The sequence below is a fragment of the Hyla sarda genome, chromosome 4 (genome assembly GCF_029499605.1).
Source record: "Hyla sarda isolate aHylSar1 chromosome 4, aHylSar1.hap1, whole genome shotgun sequence".
Lineage (NCBI taxonomy): Eukaryota > Metazoa > Chordata > Amphibia > Anura > Hylidae > Hyla > Hyla sarda.
In genome coordinates, this window is record NC_079192.1 from 304,641,605 (window position 1) to 304,663,790 (window position 22,186).

At 44.7% G+C, this 22,186-nt stretch overlaps 1 protein-coding gene across 2 annotated transcripts in view; it reads right to left on the reverse strand.

Annotated features, from left to right (window-relative positions):
- The window catches only part of SLC26A2 (solute carrier family 26 member 2), a 123,547-nt gene that overhangs the window by 22,315 nt on the left and 79,046 nt on the right, over positions 1-22,186 (reverse strand). For both annotated transcript variants that reach the window (XM_056574742.1, XM_056574743.1), the window contains one exon: positions 15,587-16,225. In XM_056574742.1, the coding sequence (XP_056430717.1) occupies positions 15,587-16,225 (639 nt within the window). The remainder of the gene's footprint in view (positions 1-15,586; positions 16,226-22,186) is intronic.

Here is a 22,186-nt window from a genome sequence, read left to right on the forward strand (position 1 = left end):
TTCTGTCTACTCCCTTGTACCGCGCCTATCTTCAGCAGCCAGAGAGGTTGAGCCGTTGCTAGGGGATACGACCTGGTCACTACCGCCGCAGCAAGACCATCCCGCTTTGCGGCGGGCTCTGGTGAAAACCAGTAGTGACTTAGAACCGATCCTCTAGCACGGTCCACGCCAATCCCTCTCTGGCACAGAGGATCCACTACCTGCCAGCCGGCATCGTGACAGTAGATCCGGCCATGGATCCCGCTGAAGTTCCTCTGCCAGTTGTCGCTGACCTCACCACGGTGGTCGCCCAGCAGTCACAACAGATTGCGCAACAAGGCCAACAGCTGTCTCAACTGACTGTTATGCTACAACAGTTACTACCACAGCTCCAGCAATCATCTCCTCCGCCAGCTCCTGTACCTCCTCCGCAGCGAGTGGCCGCTTCTGGAATACGACTATCCTTGCCGGATAAATTTGATGGGGACTCTAAGTTTTGCCGTGGCTTTCTTTCCCAATGTTCATTACACTTGGAGATGATGTCGGACCAGTTCCCCACTGAAAGGTCTAAGGTGGCTTTCGTAGTCAGCCTGCTGTCTGGAAAAGCCCTGGCTTGGGCCACACCGCTCTGGGACCGCAATGACCCCGTCACTGCCTCTGTACACTCCTTCTTCTCGGAAATTCGAAGTGTCTTTGAGGAACCTGCCCGAGCCTCTTCTGCTGAGACTGCCCTGTTGAACCTGGTCCAGGGTAATTCTTCCGTTGGCGAGTATGCCGTACAGTTCCGTACCCTTGCTTCAGAATTATCCTGGAATAATGAGGCACTCTGCGCGACCTTTAAAAAAGGCCTATCCAGCAACATTAAAGATGTTCTGGCCGCACGAGAAATCCCTGCTAACCTACATGAACTCATCCATCTTGCCACTCGCATTGACATGCGTTTTTCCGAACGGCGTCAGGAGCTCCGCCAGGATATGGACTCTGTTCGCACGAGGCGTTTCTTCTCCCCGGCTCCTCTCTCCTCTGGTCCCCTGCAATCTGTTCCTGTGCCTCCCGCCGTGGAGGCTATGCAGGTCGACCGGTCTCGCCTGACACCCCAAGAGAGGACACGACGCCGCATGGAGAATCTCTGCCTGTACTGTGCTAGTACCGAACACTTCCTGAAGGATTGTCCTATCCGTCCTCCCCGCCTGGAAAGACGTCCGCTGACTCCGCACAAAGGTGAGACAGTCCTTGATGTCTACTCTGCTTCTCCACGTCTTACTGTGCCTGTGCGGATGTCTGCCTCTGCCTTCTCCTTCTCTGCTGTGGCCTTCCTGGACTCTGGATCTGCAGGAAATTTCATCTTAGCCTCTCTCGTCAACAGGTTCAACATCCCGGTGACCAGTCTCGCCAGACCCCTCTACATCAATTGTGTAAACAATGAAAGATTGGACTGTACTATACGTTTCCGCACGGAGCCCCTTCTAATGTGCATCGGATCTCATCACGAGAGGATTGAACTGTTGGTCCTCCCCAATTGCACTTCTGAAATCCTTCTTGGACTTCCCTGGCTTCAACTCCATTCCCCAATCCTGGATTGGTCCACTGGGGAGATCAAGAGTTGGGGGCCCTCTTGTTCCAAGGACTGCTTAAAACCGGTTCCCAGTAAACCTTGCCGTGTCCCTGTGCTTCCTCATGTAACCGGTCTCCCTAAGGCCTATATGGACTTTGCGGACGTTTTTTGCAAAAAACAAGCTGAGACTCTACCTCCTCACAGGCCTTATGATTGTCCCATTGACCTCCTCCCGGGCACTACTCCACCCCGGGGCAGAATCTATCCTCTGTCCGTCCCAGAGACTCTTGCCATGTCTGAATACGTCCAAGAAAATTTAAAAAAGGGCTTTATCCGTAAATCCTCCTCTCCTGCCGGAGCCGGATTTTTCTTTGTGTCCAAAAAAGATGGCTCTCTACGTCCTTGCATTGACTACCGCGGTCTTAATAAAATCACGGTTAAGAACCGCTACCCCCTACCCCTCATCTCTGAACTCTTTGATCGTCTCCAAGGTGCCCATATTTTTACCAAACTGGACTTAAGAGGTGCTTATAATCTCATCCGCATCAGAGAGGGGGATGAATGGAAAACGGCATTTAACACCAGAGATGGACACTTTGAGTATCTGGTCATGCCCTTTGGTCTATGCAACGCCCCTGCCGTCTTCCAAGACTTTGTTAATGAAATTTTTCGTGATCTACTATACTCCTGTGTTGTAGTATATCTGGACGATATCCTGATTTTTTCTGCCAATCTTGAAGAACACCGCCAGCATGTCCGTATGGTTCTTCAGAGACTTCGTGATAATCAACTCTATGCCAAAATAGAGAAATGTCTGTTTGAATGCCAATCTCTTCCTTTTCTAGGATACTTGGTCTCTGGCCAGGGACTACAAATGGACCCAGATAAACTCTCTGCCGTCTTAGATTGGCCACGCCCCTCCGGACTCCGTGCCATCCAACGTTTTTTGGGGTTCGCCAATTATTACAGGCAATTTATTCCACATTTTTCTACCATTGTGGCTCCTATTGTGGCTTTAACAAAAAAAAATGCCGATCCCAAGTCTTGGCCTCCTCAAGCGGAAGACGCCTTTAAACGACTCAAGTCTGCCTTTTCTTCGGCTCCCGTGCTCTCCAGACCTGACCCATCTAAACCCTTCCTATTGGAGGTTGATGCCTCCTCAGTGGGAGCTGGAGCTGTCCTTCTACAAAAAAACTCTTCCGGGCATGCTGTTACTTGTGGTTTTTTTTCCAGGACCTTCTCCCCGGCGGAGAGGAACTACTCCATCGGGGATCGAGAGCTTCTAGCCATTAAATTAGCACTTGAGGAATGGAGGCATCTGCTGGAGGGATCAAGATTTCCAGTTATTATTTACACCGATCACAAGAACCTCTCCTACCTCCAGTCTGCCCAACGGCTGAATCCTCGTCAGGCCAGGTGGTCTCTGTTCTTTGCCCGATTTAATTTTGAAATTCACTTTCGGCCTGCTGATAAAAACATTAGGGCCGATGCTCTCTCTCGTTCCTCAGATGCCTCTGAAATTGAACTCTCTCCTCAACACATCATTCCTCCTGACTGCCTGATTTCCACTTCTCCAGCCTCCATCAGGCAAACTCCTCCAGGAAAGACCTTTGTTTCTCCACGCCAACGCCTTGGGATCCTCAAATGGGGTCACTCCTCCCATCTCGCAGGTCATGCGGGCATCAAGAAATCTGTGCAACTCATCTCTCGCTTCTATTGGTGGCCGACTCTAGAGACTGATGTGGTGGACTTTGTGCGAGCCTGCACTATCTGTGCCCGGGATAAGACTCCTCGCCAGAAGCCCGCTGGTTTTCTTCATCCTCTACCTGTCCCCGAACAACCTTGGTCTCTGATTGGTATGGATTTTATTACTGACTTACCCCCATCCCATGGCAACACTGTTATTTGGGTGGTCGTTGATCGATTCTCCAAAATGGCACATTTCATCCCTCTTCCTGGTCTTCCTTCAGCGCCTCAGTTGGCTAAACAATTTTTTGTACACATTTTTCGTCTTCACGGGTTGCCTACACAGATCGTCTCGGATAGAGGCGTCCAATTTGTGTCTAAATTCTGGAGGGCTCTCTGTAAACAACTCAAGATTAAATTAAATTTTTCTTCTGCATACCATCCTCAATCCAATGGACAAGTAGAGAGAATTAACCAGATCTTGGGTGACTATTTACGACATTTTGTTTCCTCCCGCCAGGATGACTGGGCAGATCTTCTACCTTGGGCCGAATTCTCGTATAATTTCAGAATCTCTGAATCTTCCTCCAAATCTCCGTTTTTCGTGGTGTACGGCCGTCACCCTCTTCCCCCCCTCCCTACCCCCTTGCCCTCTGGTCTGCCCGCTGTGGATGAAATTTCTCGTGATCTTTCCACCATATGGAAAGAGACCCAAAATTCTCTCTTACAGGCTTCTTCTCGCATGAAGAGATTCGCAGATAAGAAAAGAAGAGCTCCTCCCATTTTTTCCCCTGGAGACAAGGTATGGCTCTCCGCTAAATATGTCCGTTTCCGTGTCCCGAGCTATAAGTTGGGACCACGCTATCTTGGTCCTTTTAAAGTTTTGTGTCAAATTAATCCTGTCTCTTACAAACTTCTTCTTCCTCCTTCTCTTCGTATCCCTAATGCCTTTCACGTCTCTCTTCTTAAACCTCTCATCCTCAACCGTTTTTCTCCTAAATCTGTTCCTCCCACTCCTGTTTCCGGCTCCTCGGACATCTTCTCTGTCAAAGAGATTTTGGCCTCTAAAAAGGTCAGGGGAAGAACTTTTTTTTTAGTGGATTGGGAGGGTTGTGGTCCAGAAGAGAGGTCCTGGGAACCTGAGGACAATATCCTGGACAAAAGTCTGATCCTCAGGTTCTCAGGCCCCAAGAAGAGGGGGAGACCCAAGGGGGGGGGTACTGTTACGCCGAGCGCTCCGGGTCCCCGCTCCTCCCCGGAGCGCTCGCTACACTTCCCTCACTGCAGCGCCCCGGTCGGTTCCACGGACCCGGGGCGCTGCGTTACTACCTCCGGCCGGGATGCGATTCGCGATGCGGGTAGCGCCCGCTCGCGATGCGCACCCCGGCTCCCGTACCTTACTCGCTCCCCGTCAGTTCTGTCCCGGCGCGCGCGGCCCCGCTCCCTAGGGCGCGCGCGCGCCGGGTCTTTGCGATTTAAAGGGCCACTGCACCGCTGATTGGTGCAGTGGTTCCAATTAGTGTTTACACCTGTGCACTTCCCTATATCACCTCACTTCCCCTTCACTCCCTCGCCGGATCTTGTTGCCCTAGTGCCAGTGAAAGCGTTCCTTGTGTGTTCCTTGCCTGTGATTCCAGACCTTCTGCCGTTGCCCCTGACTACGATCCTTGCTGCCTGCCCCGACCTTCTGCTACGTCCGACCTTGCTTCTGTCTACTCCCTTGTACCGCGCCTATCTTCAGCAGCCAGAGAGGTTGAGCCGTTGCTAGGGGATACGACCTGGTCACTACCGCCGCAGCAAGACCATCCCGCTTTGCGGCGGGCTCTGGTGAAAACCAGTAGTGACTTAGAACCGATCCTCTAGCACGGTCCACGCCAATCCCTCTCTGGCACAGAGGATCCACTACCTGCCAGCCGGCATCGTGACAACTACATTCAGGTCATTGAAATCAATGCGGTCTGTGTCTCTCCGTGCATGAAAACATTAGCATGCCCTTTTGGTGACATAATGGAAGGCACAAATGTGGTGTAAAAGAACCCTAGGGCTTCTTTCACACCAAGTCTTTGTGGTGTTCAATGGTGGTATCCAGTAGCAGGGTACCCCCAACATATGGCTACTTTTGTGGCATCCACCATACATATACAATATGTAACATATGTATATATATTTTTGGTTCCTGCTCTATAGAAAAGAGCAGAGGACTGTGCTATTCCATCCAACAAAACACTGGAAACCCTGATGAAAACCACCCACAAAAATGACACCTTTTTGGCCAGATGATTGGGGTCTATGTATACAGTTACCATATCTATTGGGAGATTTCAAATCACATACGGCACCACAAACATGGCTATCAATCAGCAGGTTAGTATTTCATTATTATTATTTTTTTTTTTATCACAATAACACATTGTTATTTTCTTATTAATTTATATGATGCCTTTAAAAGGCAGTTTCTAAACTTTTATGGTAAATGGTCTCCTTTATAGTTAGTATAAGATTTCAATAAAGTTGCAATCCAAAAAATAAATAAGCAAATAAGTGCGTGCTAGTATTTATAGTGCATATTACACATTAGCACAGGAACAGTATGCTGTAATAGTCTTTTGTGACAATATTATGACATTCAGAGGAAGGATTCATATTGAGTTGCTGATTAAAACCTCACGAAGCCTCTAATGAATAATGTGTTTCCTTCCGCTAATACCTCATTGCATTATTTGGGTTCTGCATTATCAGTGTAAATGTGGATACACAGCCATGTCTCTCCTCTTTCCTCGGGCGCCATCTTGTGGTACAGTGCTGTACCGCAGTAGCTGCACACAAATTATTCACACAGATTCTTTTGGATATCTGTAGTCTAATAGCTCCAAGGGACGTTTCACACATTCTGGAAAAGGGCCCAAAAAAAAAACACAACATGGATGATGGGTTTAAAAAAATGCATCCAGATGTTAGATGGAAGTCAATAGGGAAATAGAAAAAACACTGCACATTCAATGTTATTTTTATTTATGTTGTTTTTGTCACCTAGACCGTGGTCATTTGTCTCCCACAGACATCTATAACTTTAAAAAGCGTGCGCTATGTCCCGGCGGCCCTGCGTTTTTAAACTTAATGTGGGACCGCAGGGAGTTAATAGTGATGGGGGGAATTGCCCCGTCGCTTTAGGACGGGCAAACTCTGGCTCTGTTCGGGGCCCTGGGCCAGCTCGGGGCCCCAAGCAAGTGCTTGGTTTACCTGTCCTGTTGCGACCTCCCCCGCCGAACCCCCGGGACTGACTCACCGAACCCCTGGGGTTCGATCGAACCCAGGTTAAGAACCACTGCTTTAGTTGCTGTTAGTAAACTGCAAACCAAAACCGCACTCTTGTCTGAACTGTGTTGCTGAGTCTTCTGCTAAAGTGGCACTGCCATTACTAGTTCTATATAATATTATTACTAGTTCTATATAATATTACTTCTAATTTTGGGACACCACCTAATTTTGGGATCGGAAACCATGTTTACATGGACCTGCATACCACCTGCTATATTTTATTTTACTTTAGGCTACATATTAATAGAAAAATGTCAGTTCTATTTTAGAAACTGGGCCACACCAATTTACATGTGCCCTATTAAACGTGGTGATTATTGGCCAAATAGGCGGATAATCCCCTGTGCCACAGGGCCAGCGGTCAGCCAATGAATGAGCAAACACTCATTTGTCAGCTGATTTTGACCCGTCATAAACCACAAGCAGGTGATCAGACATGTGTGTACTAAAGGGCAGCATGAATAACCCACAGATCAGCCCTCTCTGCTCAACAAGTAAAGGCTTTGTAGGGCCCTAAGCTCTACAGAGCTGCAATATGGCACTAAACTGTGGATAGGTGTTGCCCTTTGGACAAAAGCAGCTATGTTTTTGTAATTCTAGACAACACCTTTAAATTTAAATGTAAACTGTCCCTAGGTACCCTTAAAACTGGTAGACAGCAAGTGAACAGGATGTAAATAATCCAGTTGCTTAAAAGGGTACTGTGGTGGAAAACACTTTTTTTTTTTTTTTTTTTTTTTTTTTTTTTTAATCAACTGGTGCCAGAAAATTAACCCCTTAAGGACCCGGGCTTTTTCCATTTTTTCATTTTCAATTTTTCTTCCTTAACTTTAAAAAATCATAACTCTTTAAAATCTTCACCTAAAATTTTATATGATGGCTTATTTTTTGCGTCACTAATTCTACTTTGTTATGACATTAGTCATTTTACCCAAAAATCTACGGTGAAACCGGAAAAATAATCAATGTGCGACAAAACTGAAGAAAAAAACACTATTTTATATGTTTTGGGGGCTTCCGTTTTTACGCAGCACATTTTTCGGCAAAAATGATACCTTATCTTTATTCTGTAGGTCCATATGGTTAAAATGATACCCTACTTGTATAGGTTTGATTTTGTATCACTTCAGAAAAAAATCATAAATACATGCAGGAAAATGTATATGTTTTATAGGGCTCAGAAAATGACAATTTTACTTTTTTTATTTTTCTGTGTTCAGGGCGCTTTGAGGACTCATTTTTTGCACCGTGATCTGAAGTTTTTAGCGGTACCATTTTTGTTCTGATCATACTTTTTGATAACTTTTTATTCACTTTTTTGTGGTATAAAAAGTGATCAAAATGCGCTATTTTGGACGTTTGGAATTTTTTTGCGCGTACGCCATTGAACGTGCGGTTTAAAAAGTGGTATATTATTAACATTTGGACATTTCCGCATGCGGCGATACCACATATGTTTATTTTTATTTACACAGTTTTTTTTTATTCTTGGAAATGCCGGGTGATTCAAACTTTTATTAGGGGAAGGGATAATTGAAAGGGTTAATGATTTTTTTTACACTTTTCTTATGCAATATTATAGGGGGCTATAACATTGCATTAACTGATCTTTTACACTGATTGATGCATCTCCATAGGAATGGATCAATCAGTGTTTTCGGCGATTGAATGCTCAAGCCTGGATCTCAGGCTTGAAGCATTCATTCGGCGATCGGACAGCGCAGGAGAAGGTAAGAAGACCTCCTCCTGTGCTACAGCTGTTCGGGATGCCGCAATTATACCGTGGTGATCCCGAACAGCTCCCTGAGCTAACCGGCAACTTTCACTTTAGTTTTTAGCCGCGCGGCTCAGCTTTGAGGGTTGAGGGCTAAAGGGTTAATAGCACACGGCACCGCGATCAGTGCTGCGCGCTATTAGTGGGGGGTCCCGGATTCACTATGACGCCGGGCCCGCCGCGATATGATGCAAGGTCATCTTGTGACACCGGGTTATATCGCAGGACCGGGACCTAAGACGTACCCATACATCCTGGGTCCTTAACAGGTTAAACAGATTAGTAAATTACTTCTATTTAAAAAACTTTACCCTTACAGTACTTATCAGCTGCTGTATGTTCCACAGGATTAGTATTTTTTTCGTGAGTTCTTTTCAGTCTGACCACAGTGCTCTCTGCTGACAGGAACTGTCCAGAACTGTCCAGAGTTGCAGCAAATCCCCATAGCAAACCTCTCCTTCTCTGGACAGTTCCTGCTATAGACAGAGGTGTCAGCAGAGAGCACTGAAAAGAACTCCAGAAAAAAATACAACTTCCTCTGGAGCATACAGCAGCTGATAAGAATTGGAAGAATGAAGATTTTTTTAAATAGAAGTAATTTACAAATGTGTTTAACTTTGCGGCACCAGTTGATTTTTTTAAAATAGTTTTTTTTACTGAAGTACCCCTTTAACACTTATTGACACTCTCAGCTATCACTATGTATAGCAGCAATGCAAATGTCATCTATAGCAAAGATGTTATTAGAGAAGGTTACCATAGTTCTGTACTTTTCCGTCCCATGGCTTCCCTGCTACTTTTTCTATCAGAAAAGCACAGGGCATTTAACAACTTTATGAACAACTTTCGGATTTGTACATTCTACCCCTATTAAGGCTTGGAATTCAGTCAACTGTGTTATGGTAGGGTCACATGTAACTGATCCGCAGCATATTTTATGCTGTGGATCTGCCGGTGACCCGACCCATTTTGTGCCTCCAGCTTTTGCAATCCCACCTTCCCCCACCCCGCTGCACTCGCCGACTCGCAGGCCCCCTGTGTGGCTGCTCGAGGTGCGGGAAGGGGGGTTGCAACAGCTGGAGGCACAAAATGGGTCTGGTCACCGGAGAATCCGCAGCAAAAGATCCGTTTAGGATCCGTTAAGTGTGACCCTACCCTAAAAGTGTTTTTTTTTTCTTTTTATTATATTGCTGGTGCATACTTTCCAACATGAATCCCCCGAAGCTGTGACATTTCCTGGCTCTTCTTCATACTTCCAAGACAGACTTGTCTGGGCAGTAACGGCCAACTCAAGATGTCACAGGGGAGCAGAGGGGGACCAGGGCAGGCAAGTATGTGTTTTAATTTATAGCAGCCCAATCAATATATAAAAAAATTAAGCATCAGGATAACTCCTTTAAAGGGGTACTCCGGTGAAAACCTTTTTTCTTTTAAATCAACTGGTGGCAAAAAGTTAAACATATTTGTAAATTACTTCTATTAAAAAATCTTAATCGTTCCAGTACTTATTAGCTGCTGAATGTTACAGAGGAAATTCCTTTCTTTTTGGAATGCTCTCTGATGACATCACGAACACAGGGCTCTCTGCTGACATCTCTGTCCATTTTAGCAACCATGCATAGCAGATGTATGCTAAGGGCAGCATGGTGGCTGGGGACTTGGGTTCCAATCCAACTAAGGACAACAATAAATAAAGCGTTATTATTATTATAATAACGTCAGCAGAGAGAACTGTGTTCGTGATGTCATCAGAGAGCATTCCAAAAAGAAAATTATTTCCTCTGTAGTATTCAGCAGCTAATAAGTACAGGAAGGATTTAGATTTTTTAATAGAAGTAATTGACAAATATGTTTAACTTTCTGCCACCAGTTGATTTAAAAGAAAAAAGGTTTTCACCGGAGTACCCCTTTAAGGTCTATGAAATTCTGCTTTACATTGATCTTTATGAAATGGATTGAAATGTAATATATAGCTACTACATAGTTACGTAGGGGGACATTTATCAAAGCATTTAGTAGTTTTTTTTTTCTTAACCCCTTAAAGGGGTAGTCCAGTGGTGAAAAACTTATCCCCTATCCTAAGGATAGGGGATAAGTTTGAGATCGCGGGGGGTCCGACCGCTGGGGCCCCCTGCGATCTCTCTGTACGGGGCCCCGGCTCTCCGCCGAGATAGCGGGTGTCGACCCCCGCACGAAGCGGCGGCCGACACGCCCCCTCAATACATCTCTATGGCAGAGCCGGAGATTGCCGAAGGCAGCGCTTCGGCTCTGCCATAGAATTGTATTGAGGGGGCGTGTCGGCCGCCGCCTCGTGCGGAGGTCGACACGCCCCCTTCCCGCCGGCTGTCGGGGCTCCATACAGGAGATCTCGGGGGGCCCCAACGGTCGGACCCCCCGCGATCTGCAACTTATCCCCTATCCTTAGGATAGGGGATAAGTTGCTCACCACTGAATCACCACTGGACTACTCCTTTAAGGACCAGGGGTTTTTCTGTTTTTTTGCACTTTCGTTTTTTCCTCCTTACCTTTAAAAAATCATTACCCTTTCAATTTTGCACCTAAAAATCCATATGATGGCTTATTTTTTGCGCCACCAATTCTACTTTGTAATGACATCAGTCATTTTACCCAAAAATCTACAGCGAAACGGAAAAAAAATTGAAAAAAAAACGCCATTTTGTAAATTTTGGGGGCTTCCGTTTCTACACAGTAAATTTTTTTGTAAAAATTACACATTCTCTTTATTCTGTAGGTTCATACGATTAAAATGATACCCTACTTACATAGGTTTGATTTTTTCGTACTTCTGAAAAAAATCAGAACTACATGAAGGAAAACGTATACTTTTAAAATTGTCATCTTCTGACCCCTATAACTTTTTTTATTTTTCTGCGTATGGGGCGGTACGAGGGCCCATTTTTTGCGCCGTTGTGAAGTTTTTAGCGGTATCATTTTTGTATTGATCGGACTTGTTGATCGCTTTTTATTCATTTTTTCATGATATAAAAAGTAACCAAAAATACACTATTTTGGACTTTACCATGCGGTTTAATTAATTATATATTTTTTATAATTCTGACATTTCCGCACGCGGAGATACCACATATTTTTTTTTTTTTTTACACTTTTTTTTTTTTTTTTAAATGGGAAAAGGGGGTGATTCAAACTTTTATTAGGGGAGGGGTTAAATGATCTTTGTTCACTTTTTTTTTCACTTTTTTTTTGCAGTGTTCTAGCTCCCATAGGGACCTATAACACTGCACACACTGATCTTTTACATTGATCAATGGTTTTTCATAGGAAATCAGTGATCAATGATTCTGCCGCTTGACTGCTCATGCCTAGATCTCAGGCACTGAGCAGTCATTCGGCAATTGGATACCAGGAGGCAAGGTAGGAGACCCTCCTCGTGTCCCAGTGCTGTTCGGGATGCCGCAATTTCGCCACGGCGATCCCGAACAGCCCCCTGAGCTAACCGGCAGTGATTTACTTTCACTTTAGACGTGGTGTTCAAATTTGAACGCCGCGTCTAAAGGGTTAATAGCCCGCAGCACCACGATCATTGCCACACGCTATTAGCCACGGGTCCCGCGTTATAGAAAGTGAAAGGACTCAGGACGTACCGGTACGTCCTCGGTCCTTAAGAGGTTAAAATTGTCGCAAAAAAAGTCGCATGTGCGACTACTCTATTTTTGTGTGAGTTTTTGATTGTGCAGTGCACTAAGCAAAAAAAAAAGAAACTTGCTTACCAAAGCAAAAGGTGAATTTTGACTTGCAGTGATCAGAGATTTATCATGCGAAAGTCGCAAAAAAGTCGCATTACATGAAAAATCCTACCAAATTTACTCCAGCTCAGACATGGAGCAGAAAAAGCTACTACCAAAGCAAAAAAAAAAAAATGCTAATGTGAAAGAAATTTATCAACTGGTTTCGCAAAATTGTAAGAAAGAAATAACAAAAAAAGGAATACATAAGCAAACATTGATAAATGTCCCCCATAGTTAGTATGGTAGTAAAAATACATACGTCCTTCAAGTTCAACCAAGGACTTGAAGGGAAGGGGTATGGTGGGATGAAGGGGAAGGGATGTGATAAGAACTGGTTTAGGTTGTAGTGCTGTAGAATGAATCACTCAATCTATGCATATTGCCTGGCATGACACATATAATTGAAAACGTTGATGTTTCTGACTCCCATTTTAGCATCACCATTCTTAACTGGTTGTTGTGGGTTAGGCAGGGGTAAAGTCCTGGAAAAAGAAGTGAGGGAACTCACCCATGATTTCCACTCAAGGGCTGGTCCAACTAATGGGAATGGTGTTCCTGCTATGAAAAAAGTGCAGGAACTGTGGGGGAGATTTATCAAAACCTGTGCAAAGGAAAAGTTGCCCAGTTGCCCATAGCAACCAATCAGATCGCTTCTTTCATTTTGCAGAGGCCTTGTTAAAAATGAAAGAAGTGATCTGATTGGTTGCTATGGGCAACTCAGCAACTTGTCCTCTGGACAGGTTTTGATAAATCTCCCCCTAAGTTCCCACACGTTCCTGCAGGACTTGGCCCCTGGGGTTAGGTCACCTCATCTGGCTACAGCTGGGTTTAATAGGTGTATACAGCATTACTAATAGGTGTATACAGCATTACTAATAGGTGTATACAGCATTACTAATAGGTGTATACAGCATTACTAATAGGTGTATACAGCATTACTAATAGGTGTATACAGCATTACTAATAGGTGTATACAGCATTACTAATAGGTGTATACAGCATTACTAATAGGTGTATACAGCATTACTAATAGGTGTACACAGCATTACTAATAGGTGTACACAGCATTACTAATAGGTGTATACAGCATTACTAATACGTGTATACAGTAAACCTGCAATGTGCAAGATGTGTTGACATGAAATCTAGAGCAATTATGATGTTCTCAGTAAATGATAACATTGTTGAGGGATTTTTATCAAAACTGGTGCAGATATAGTAAACTGCTCCACTTTTAGACTGGATTCACACAGTTTTTTTGGGGCCTATATTGGTCAGTAGTTTTTCCAAAACCAGGATTGGTTCCAAAACCCAGAAAAGAGATATTTCAATTTTAGTTTATCTGTGTCATTTTTCTGGGCCCAAAAATACTGTCCCACATATATTATTGCAAATGCGACAGAATTAAATAACTTGCATCGCATCTACTATGGGGGGACATTTATCATTATTGTCTTTTGAAAGTGGGTTTTGAAGTCATTAATTTTTGCTTTGGTTTTGCTTATGCGCCACAAATTTATCATACTGTCGCAGGAGGGTTGATAAATTTGGCGCATGTAAGCAAAAAACTGAAAATCCCTTCAGAACACCATTTTGTATGATTCCTCCTCTTCTCTGCGACTTTTTAAAAGTGCTCTCCAAAGGCAGTTTTGTAAGCCAGGTCTGGGTTAGTGTAGATTTGCTGTGTTTTTGGAGGTTATGGACTTTTTGTGCAACATTCGCAATTGATAAATCTGTTACCACTGTGAAGTGAAAACTAAAATTGACTTTTGTAAGATTGTGTGTAGCTTTTTTCTTACAGCCAGAAGTGGAACAAAAAAGTGCTTTGGCACATGTGCAACATTTTATGTGCCAAATATGATCAAAAAAATGATAAATGTCCCCTATGGAGTTTTAGACACTGAAAGCGTACCCGTCAGATCCAACTATTTTTTTTTTTTTTTATCTATCACTCAGTACCTAATCTTGACCATGTACATCAAATTTTTATGTGTCCAGCACCTTTATTTATTTTTTATTACACTTTTAATTTAGCTCACTAGTCTGAATTCCTCTCAAATGGAGGGGGCGTGGCCTCACTGTGCAGGTCCCCGCCCCCTCCCTCAGTATGCTGTCTGTTCACATCTCCCCTAGCATTAGCAAAACTACAACTCCCAACTTGTCCTCACTGACAGTAACGGGACACAAGCTGACAGTGGGAGGATTTTACCTCCAGCTGACAGCCCTGCGCTCACAGCTGTCAATCAAGGACGTGTGTCCATGACGTGATGATGCATGGACACAGCAGGACTAGTGTATGTCCAAGCAGGAAGGGGGGGCAGTTGTTTGACTGGCTTTTTCAGTATAAAATACTGAAAATTTTCTAGTGAAAGCAATTGCAAAACCTATTGGTTATACATGCTTTACAACATATCAAAAGTTTTTGTATCTGACAGTGCCCATTTAAGGCACTTTTCTGTCAAGCTCAAAAAGGCAGGGTGGCTTTGGTAAAAGGAACATAGCTTTGGTAAGGAGTAGGAGGTGGCTGTAGATGAGGCACTGTGCACCAAAAAAAGCACCAAAATTCTAGCACAGTTTCGACCAACTGATATTTAGTGTAAACTTAGAATAAACTGTCAATGATTGCAGTAGATTTATCAAATAGCCGGAGCCATTGTAAATAAATCAGTGGCATTCTTAAACTATGTAGTCTAAGTTTACAATGTCTAACAATTAGGGTATGTTCACGTGGCAGAATGTCCGTGCAGAATTCTGCATAAATTCCTATGCAGCAGAGTCCCATTGATTTCAATGAGATTTTTCTCCACTGTGCACACTGCAGAATTTCCGCATACAACGACATTAGCCACGGAAATCCTGATTCTGGCATCCGCAAATACAATGAACCTGCTCAACGTTTTAGTAGATTCTGCAAGGAAATGCATTCCTGTCTATTAGATGACGCATTTCCAAGCGATCCTAGTGCTGGAATATTGTGCCGGTGCTCCGCTGACTGTGGCATGTCCGCACAGAAATGTTCTGTGTAGACATTCCACCTTGTGAACATAGCCATAGGACTCGTTCACACGGACAGATCCACAGCGTATTTTACACTGCGGGTCTGCCGACAATGGACCTTACAGTGTGCCTCCATATGTGCCTGCTCAGAGCGGCAATCCACCACTACGAGCAAAGACACTGCGATATGCGACTCGCCGCGCGCATGCGCAGTATACTTACACATCACGGCTGCTCTCGGCCTAGCTCAGAAAGCAGGGGGAGTGGCCGTAATGTGTGCAAGTACACGACGCATGCGCACGGCAACTTGCACATCGCAGTGTGTCTGCTCGTAGCAACGGATTGCCGCTCCAAGCAGGCACATAAAGAGGCACACTGTAAGGTCCATCGTCGGCGGATCCATCCGTGTGAACGAGCCCTTAGAGAGTTTTAGTAAATCTGAACGACCGTGTGACTCCAGCCTTACTTTGCACTAGTCTTAGACACTAGATATATCTTTTCACAACGTACCTGATAAACACCGGCCATAAACGTAACGGTAGCGCCTACTGTGATTGCATAGCAGCTTCTATCACAAGTCATTCTTGAAGTCTGATTGGCCTCGAGGGTTTCATTGGTCACAATACCAGCCACTGTTGAAAGATGGCTTCCCTGGTCATCCAATCTGTCATAACCTGCAGCTTGTAGCTCTCGATCTACAACTTCACCAACCATTAAGCACAGCACCCCGAAGATTCCAACATGAATATGCTTAGAAGTTCCCATTAAAAAATATATAATGCATGCGAAAAACGAGGTGTAAAGGCCATAGATAGGTTCCTGTCCAGCCAAAAGCGAATAAGCAATTGACTGTGGAACTAGCAGAACACCCACTATGAGGCCAGACATGGCATCACCCAGCAAGTCTTCCTTTACTTTGTATTTCGGAAGCCATTTCAGCACAGGCAGGAAACTGAGCAGCGCATCTTTGGCTTTTTTTGAGGAACAGCTACAGGTTTTCGTTATCTTTTCAGTTAAACGAGTTTGTAGAGGGGTTGTTTTCTTTTCTTTTTCTTCCAACTGTATTGTCCCTGGTGGCCGGGGGCTGCGGTGAATAGCTTTATTGCTGCCATTATCCTCAGTTTTCATCCTGATTTCTTTTTCATTTATCTAAAAAAAAATTTAATAAACATTCTTTAGAATAATACTGATAATACATACACAACATATCAGATTTACTTTGCATTTGTTCCCAGGAATATTATCAATCATATCTGTAACAGCGAGATCAGAATAGCTGCATCATATTACAGATGAACAATGTTATAAATTAACTGTATCAATTTCATGGGTAGAATAGAATAATGCTGGACATTCCTCAGGTACGGTAAGGGCCTTTCATAAAGGTTGATTACTGAAAAAAACAGTGTTTCCCAACCAGGATGCTTTCAGCTATTGGAAAACTACAACCCCCAGCATGCCTGGACAGCCAAAGGCTGTCCGGGCATGCTGAGAGTTGTAGTTTTCTAACAGCTGTAAGACACCCTGGTTGGGAAATACTGCTTTAACCCCTTAAGGACAAAGCGTTTTTCCATTTTTGCACTTTCGTTTTTTTCCTCCTTATCTTTTAAAAATCATAACCCTTTCAATTTTGAACCTTAAAATCCATATGATGGCTTATTGTTTGCGCCACAAATTCTACTTTGTAATAACATCAGTCATTTTACCCAAAAATCTACGGCGAAACGGGAAAAAAATCATTGTGCTACAAAATGGAAGAAAAAAACGCAATTTTGTAAATTTTGGGGGCTTCTGTTTCTACGCAGTACATTTTTCATTAAAAATAACACCTTCTCTTTATTCTGTAGGTCCATACGATTAAAATGATACCCTACTTATATAGGTTTGATTTTTTATTACTTCGGAAAAAAATCATAACTACATGCAGGAAAATTTACACGTTTAAAATTGTCCTCTTCTGACCCCTATAACTTTTTTATCGTTCCATGTACAGGGCGGTATGAGGAGTCATCTTTTGCACTGAGATCTGAAGTTTTTATTGGTACCATTATTGTTTTGATCAGACTTTTTGATCCCTTTTTATTAATTTTTTTATGTTATAAAAGTGACCAAAAATACACTATTTTGAACTTTTTCAAAGTTTAATTAATGATATATTTCTATAATTCGGACATTTCCGCATGCGGAGATACCACATATGTTTATTTTTATTTACACAGTTTTTTTTTATGGGAAAAGGGAGGTGATTCAAACTTTTACTAGGGAAGGGGTTAAATGATCTTTATTAACTTTTTTGTTCACTTTTTTTTTTGCAGTGTTATAGCTCCCATAGAGACCTATAACATTGCACACACTGATCTTTTACACAGATCACTGCAAAGCCATAGCTTTGCATTGATCGGTGTTATCGGTGGCTGATTGCTCAAGCCTAGATTTCAGGCTTGCAGCAATCGATTGCCGTTCAGACATGCAGGAGGCAGGTAAGCCACCCTCCTGCTGCGTCCTAGCTGATCGGGACATCGCGATTATATCACAAAGTCCTGATCAGCCTGACTGAGCTGCCGGGATACTTTTACTTTCACTTTTAGATGCGGCGATCCACTTTGATCGCTGCGTCTAAAGAGTTAATGCCGGACATTTGCCGGAACAGCGATGTCCGGCATTAGCTATGGGTCCTGGCTGCTGATAGCAACCGGGACCGTGCGGGTATGATGCAAGCTCAGCTCCTGAGCTCGCTTCATAACCCCCCTGTGCCGCAGCGCCGTATAAAGCCGGCGTTCTGCGGCAAGGGGTTAAAGGGAATCTGTCAGTTGTATTTTCTGCTAAGAGCTGCCGATGCCACTGAAGAGTTTTTAGGGCCAATTCACACTGGAGGAGATATTCAAAAACGACTGTAATTTCTGTTAAACCGATATTAATTACACTTATTTTTCTCCTCAATTTTAAATGTCTCTTGTGCTGATTTGAAAATATGAAAATATGTTCATTTTCGTGCCACTATATTATTATTTTTTTTTGTACCAAAAATTGCCAAATCTGGCGTCACAATTTTTTTGTTATTGCCGCCATAATGGATTTTTTTGTGCCAAAATTGCCGAGTTAGGAGCCAAAATTTGGTGCATGTTTGGCGCCAAATTTTACATCCCGGAACATTCTGGTGGAAGAATCTGATGTAATATTCCATGATTACTAGTGCCCAGACAAGCGATAACTGTATAAATAGAACATTTCTAGGGCTTAAATGTGAGTTCAGGAGCAGTGACCATGAAACAAAAAAAAATGTATTTATTTTTTAATAACATTTTCCAATAATAATTATTTATTTTTCAATAACTGATTAAATAACACCTTTTCCCCAAACAACTAATGAAAAAAAATATATATATATAAAAATAAAACTACAACCATTTCTGTGGTTTCTACTCTAGCAAAAATCTGGTGTGAAATTTTTTTATGTTAAATGGACTCTCACTCCTTTCAAAATATCATGTAAAACATGAAATTAACATAGCCACGCCCACTTTTGCAAAACTGGTGTGACTAGTGTAAACCTTGGATAATTCTCATGTAAAGCACTTTGAATATCTGATGTAAAAAAAATTTTGCGCCAGAATCTTGTTGCGAAACGTGAAATTTTTGATGTGAAGAGTTTTGAATATGACCCCCACTATGTTTTTTCTGAGCTGAATCCTTCTTCAGAGTTCCGCTGCCGAAAATACAGTGCATCAGCTCCCATTGTTTTTTCTGGGATTTTTCTGCACCATTTATATCACTCTACGGAAATTGCGGACGCAGACTTTGCTGCAAATATGTACATGTTCATTCTTTATGCAGAATGAGCTTGGAGATGCACTGCCATCTATGGAGAGGGCGCATTTTCAAGTAGTCCTAGTGCTTGTTCTGCCGGCACCCACTACAGATGGAATCTCCGCTATGATATAAGCATAGAGGCCGGCATTTATCATTGTAGGTGTCAGTGAAGCATTTTTCTACACCTTTTTTTTGTGTGCTGGTAATGTGTAGGAGCAACAAATGTATTAAATATTAGCAAAACATTTGATAAATTTTGGGCAGGTACACATTTTCTGAAATTTCACTCTTCAAATATACCAAAAAGCTAAGTCTGGGCTGGTGTAGGTTTTTGGCGCCTTTTTTGCACCTTTTTCAATAAAAGGCGGCTGTTACGCCGAGCGCTCCGGGTCCCCGCTCCTCCCCGGAGCGCTCGCTTCTCTCTCGCTACCGCAGCGCTCCGGGCAGCTCCACTGACCCGGTGCGCTGCGATACCGTCTCCAGCCGGGATGCGATCCGCGATGCGGGTAGCGCCCGCTCGCGATGCGCATCCCGGCTCCCGTACCTGACTCGCTCTCCGTCTGTCCTGTCCCGGCGCGCGCGGCCCCGCTCCCTAGGGCGCGCGCGCGCCGGGTCTCTGCGATTTAAAGGGCCACTGCGCCGCTGATTGGCGCAGTGGTTCCAATTAGTGTGTTCACCTGTGCACTCCCTATTTATACCTCACTTCCCCTTCACTCCCTCGCCGGATCTTGTTGCCATTGTGCCAGTGAAAGCGTTTCCTTGTGTGTTCCTAGCCTGTGTTCCAGACCTCCTGCCGTTGCCCCCGACTACGATCCTTGCTGCCTGCCCCGACCTTCTGCTACGTCCGACCTTGCTTCTGTCTACTCCCTTGTACCGCGCCTATCTTCAGCAGTCAGAGAGGTTGAGCCGTTGCTAGTGGATACGACCTGGTCACTACCGCCGCAGCAAGACCATCCCGCTTTGCGGCGGGCTCTGGTGAAAACCAGTAGTGACTTAGAACCGATCCACTAGCACGGTCCACGCCAATCCCTCTCTGGCACAGAGGATCCACTACCTGCCAGCCGGCATCGTGACAGTAGATCCGGCCATGGATCCCGCTGAAGTTCCTCTGCCCGTTGTCGCCGACCTCACCACGGTGGTCGCCCAGCAGTCACAACAGATAGCGCAACAAGGCCAACAGCTGTCTCAACTGACCGTGATGCTACAGCAGCTACTACCACAGCTTCAGCAATCATCTCCTCCGCCAGCTCCTGCACCTCCTCCGCAGCGAGTGGCCGCTTCTGGTCTACGACTATCCTTGCCGGATAAATTTGATGGGGACTCTAAATTCTGCCGTGGCTTTCTTTCCCAATGTTCCCTGCACTTGGAGATGATGTCGGACCAGTTTCCTACTGAAAGGTCTAAGGTGGCTTTCGTAGTCAGCCTTCTGTCTGGAAAAGCTCTGTCATGGGCCACACCGCTCTGGGACCGCAATGACCCCGTCACTGCCTCTATACACTCCTTCTTCTCGGAAATTCGAAGTGTCTTTGAGGAACCTGCCCGAGCCTCTTCTGCTGAGACTGCCCTGTTGAACCTGGTCCAGGGTAATTCTTCCGTTGGCGAGTACGCCGTACAATTCCGTACTCTTGCTTCAGAATTATCCTGGAATAATGAGGCCCTCTGCGCGACCTTTAAAAAAGGCCTATCCAGCAACATTAAAGATGTTCTGGCCGCACGAGAAATCCCTGCTAACCTACATGAACTCATCCATCTTGCCACTCGCATTGACATGCGTTTTTCCGAAAGGCGTCAGGAGCTCCGCCAGGATATGGACTTTGTTCGCACAAGGCGTTTTTTCTCCCCGGCTCCTCTCTCCTCTGGTCCCCTGCAATCCGTTCCTGTGCCTCCCGCCGTGGAGGCTATGCAGGTCGACCGGTCTCGCCTGACACCTCAAGAGAGGACACGACGCCGCATGGAGAATCTCTGCCTGTACTGTGCCAGTACCGAACACTTCCTGAAGGATTGTCCTATCCGTCCTCCCCGCCTGGAAAGACGTACGCTGACTCCGCACAAAGGTGAGACAGTCCTTGATGTCTACTCTGCTTCTCCACGTCTTACTGTGCCTGTGCGGATATCTGCCTCTGCCTTCTCCTTCTCTACTATGGCGTTCTTGGATTCCGGATCTGCAGGAAATTTTATTTTGGCCTCTCTCGTCAACAGGTTCAACATCCCAGTGACCAGTCTCGCCAGACCCCTCTACATCAATTGTGTAAACAATGAAAGATTGGACTGTACCATACGTTTCCGCACGGAGCCCCTTCTAATGTGCATCGGACCTCATCACGAGAAGATTGAATTTTTGGTCCTCCCCAATTGCACTTCCGAAATCCTCCTTGGACTACCCTGGCTTCAACTCCATTCCCCAACCCTGGATTGGTCCACTGGGGAGATCAAGAGTTGGGGGCCCTCTTGTTTCAAGGACTGCCTAAAACCGGTTCCCAGTACCCCTTGCCGTGACTCTGTGGTTCCCCCTGTAACCGGTCTCCCTAAGGCCTATATGGACTTTGCGGATGTTTTTTGCAAAAAACAAGCTGAGACTCTACCTCCTCACAGGCCTTATGATTGTCCTATTGACCTCCTCCCGGGCACTACTCCACCCCGGGGCAGAATCTATCCTCTGTCCGCCCCAGAGACTCTTGCTATGTCGGAGTACATCCAGGAAAATTTAAAAAAAGGCTTTATCCGTAAATCCTCCTCTCCTGCCGGAGCCGGATTTTTCTTTGTGTCCAAAAAAGATGGCTCTCTACGTCCTTGCATTGACTACCGCGGTCTTAATAAAATCACGGTAAAGAACCGCTACCCCCTACCCCTCATCTCTGAACTCTTTGATCGCCTCCAAGGTGCCCACATCTTTACCAAACTGGACTTAAGAGGTGCTTATAATCTCATCCGCATCAGAGAGGGGGATGAATGGAAAACGGCATTTAAAACTAGAGATGGACACTTTGAGTATCTGGTCATGCCCTTTGGCCTGTGCAACGCCCCTGCCGTCTTCCAAGACTTTGTTAATGAAATTTTTCGTGATCTCTTATACTCCTGTGTTGTTGTATATCTGGACGATATCCTGATTTTTTCTGCCAATCTAGAAGAACACCGCCAGCATGTCCGTATGGTTCTTCAGAGACTTCGTGACAATCAACTTTATGCCAAGATAGAGAAATGTCTGTTTGAATGCCAATCTCTTCCTTTCCTAGGATACTTGGTCTCTGGCCAGGGACTACAAATGGATCCAGACAAACTCTCTGCCATCTTAGATTGGCC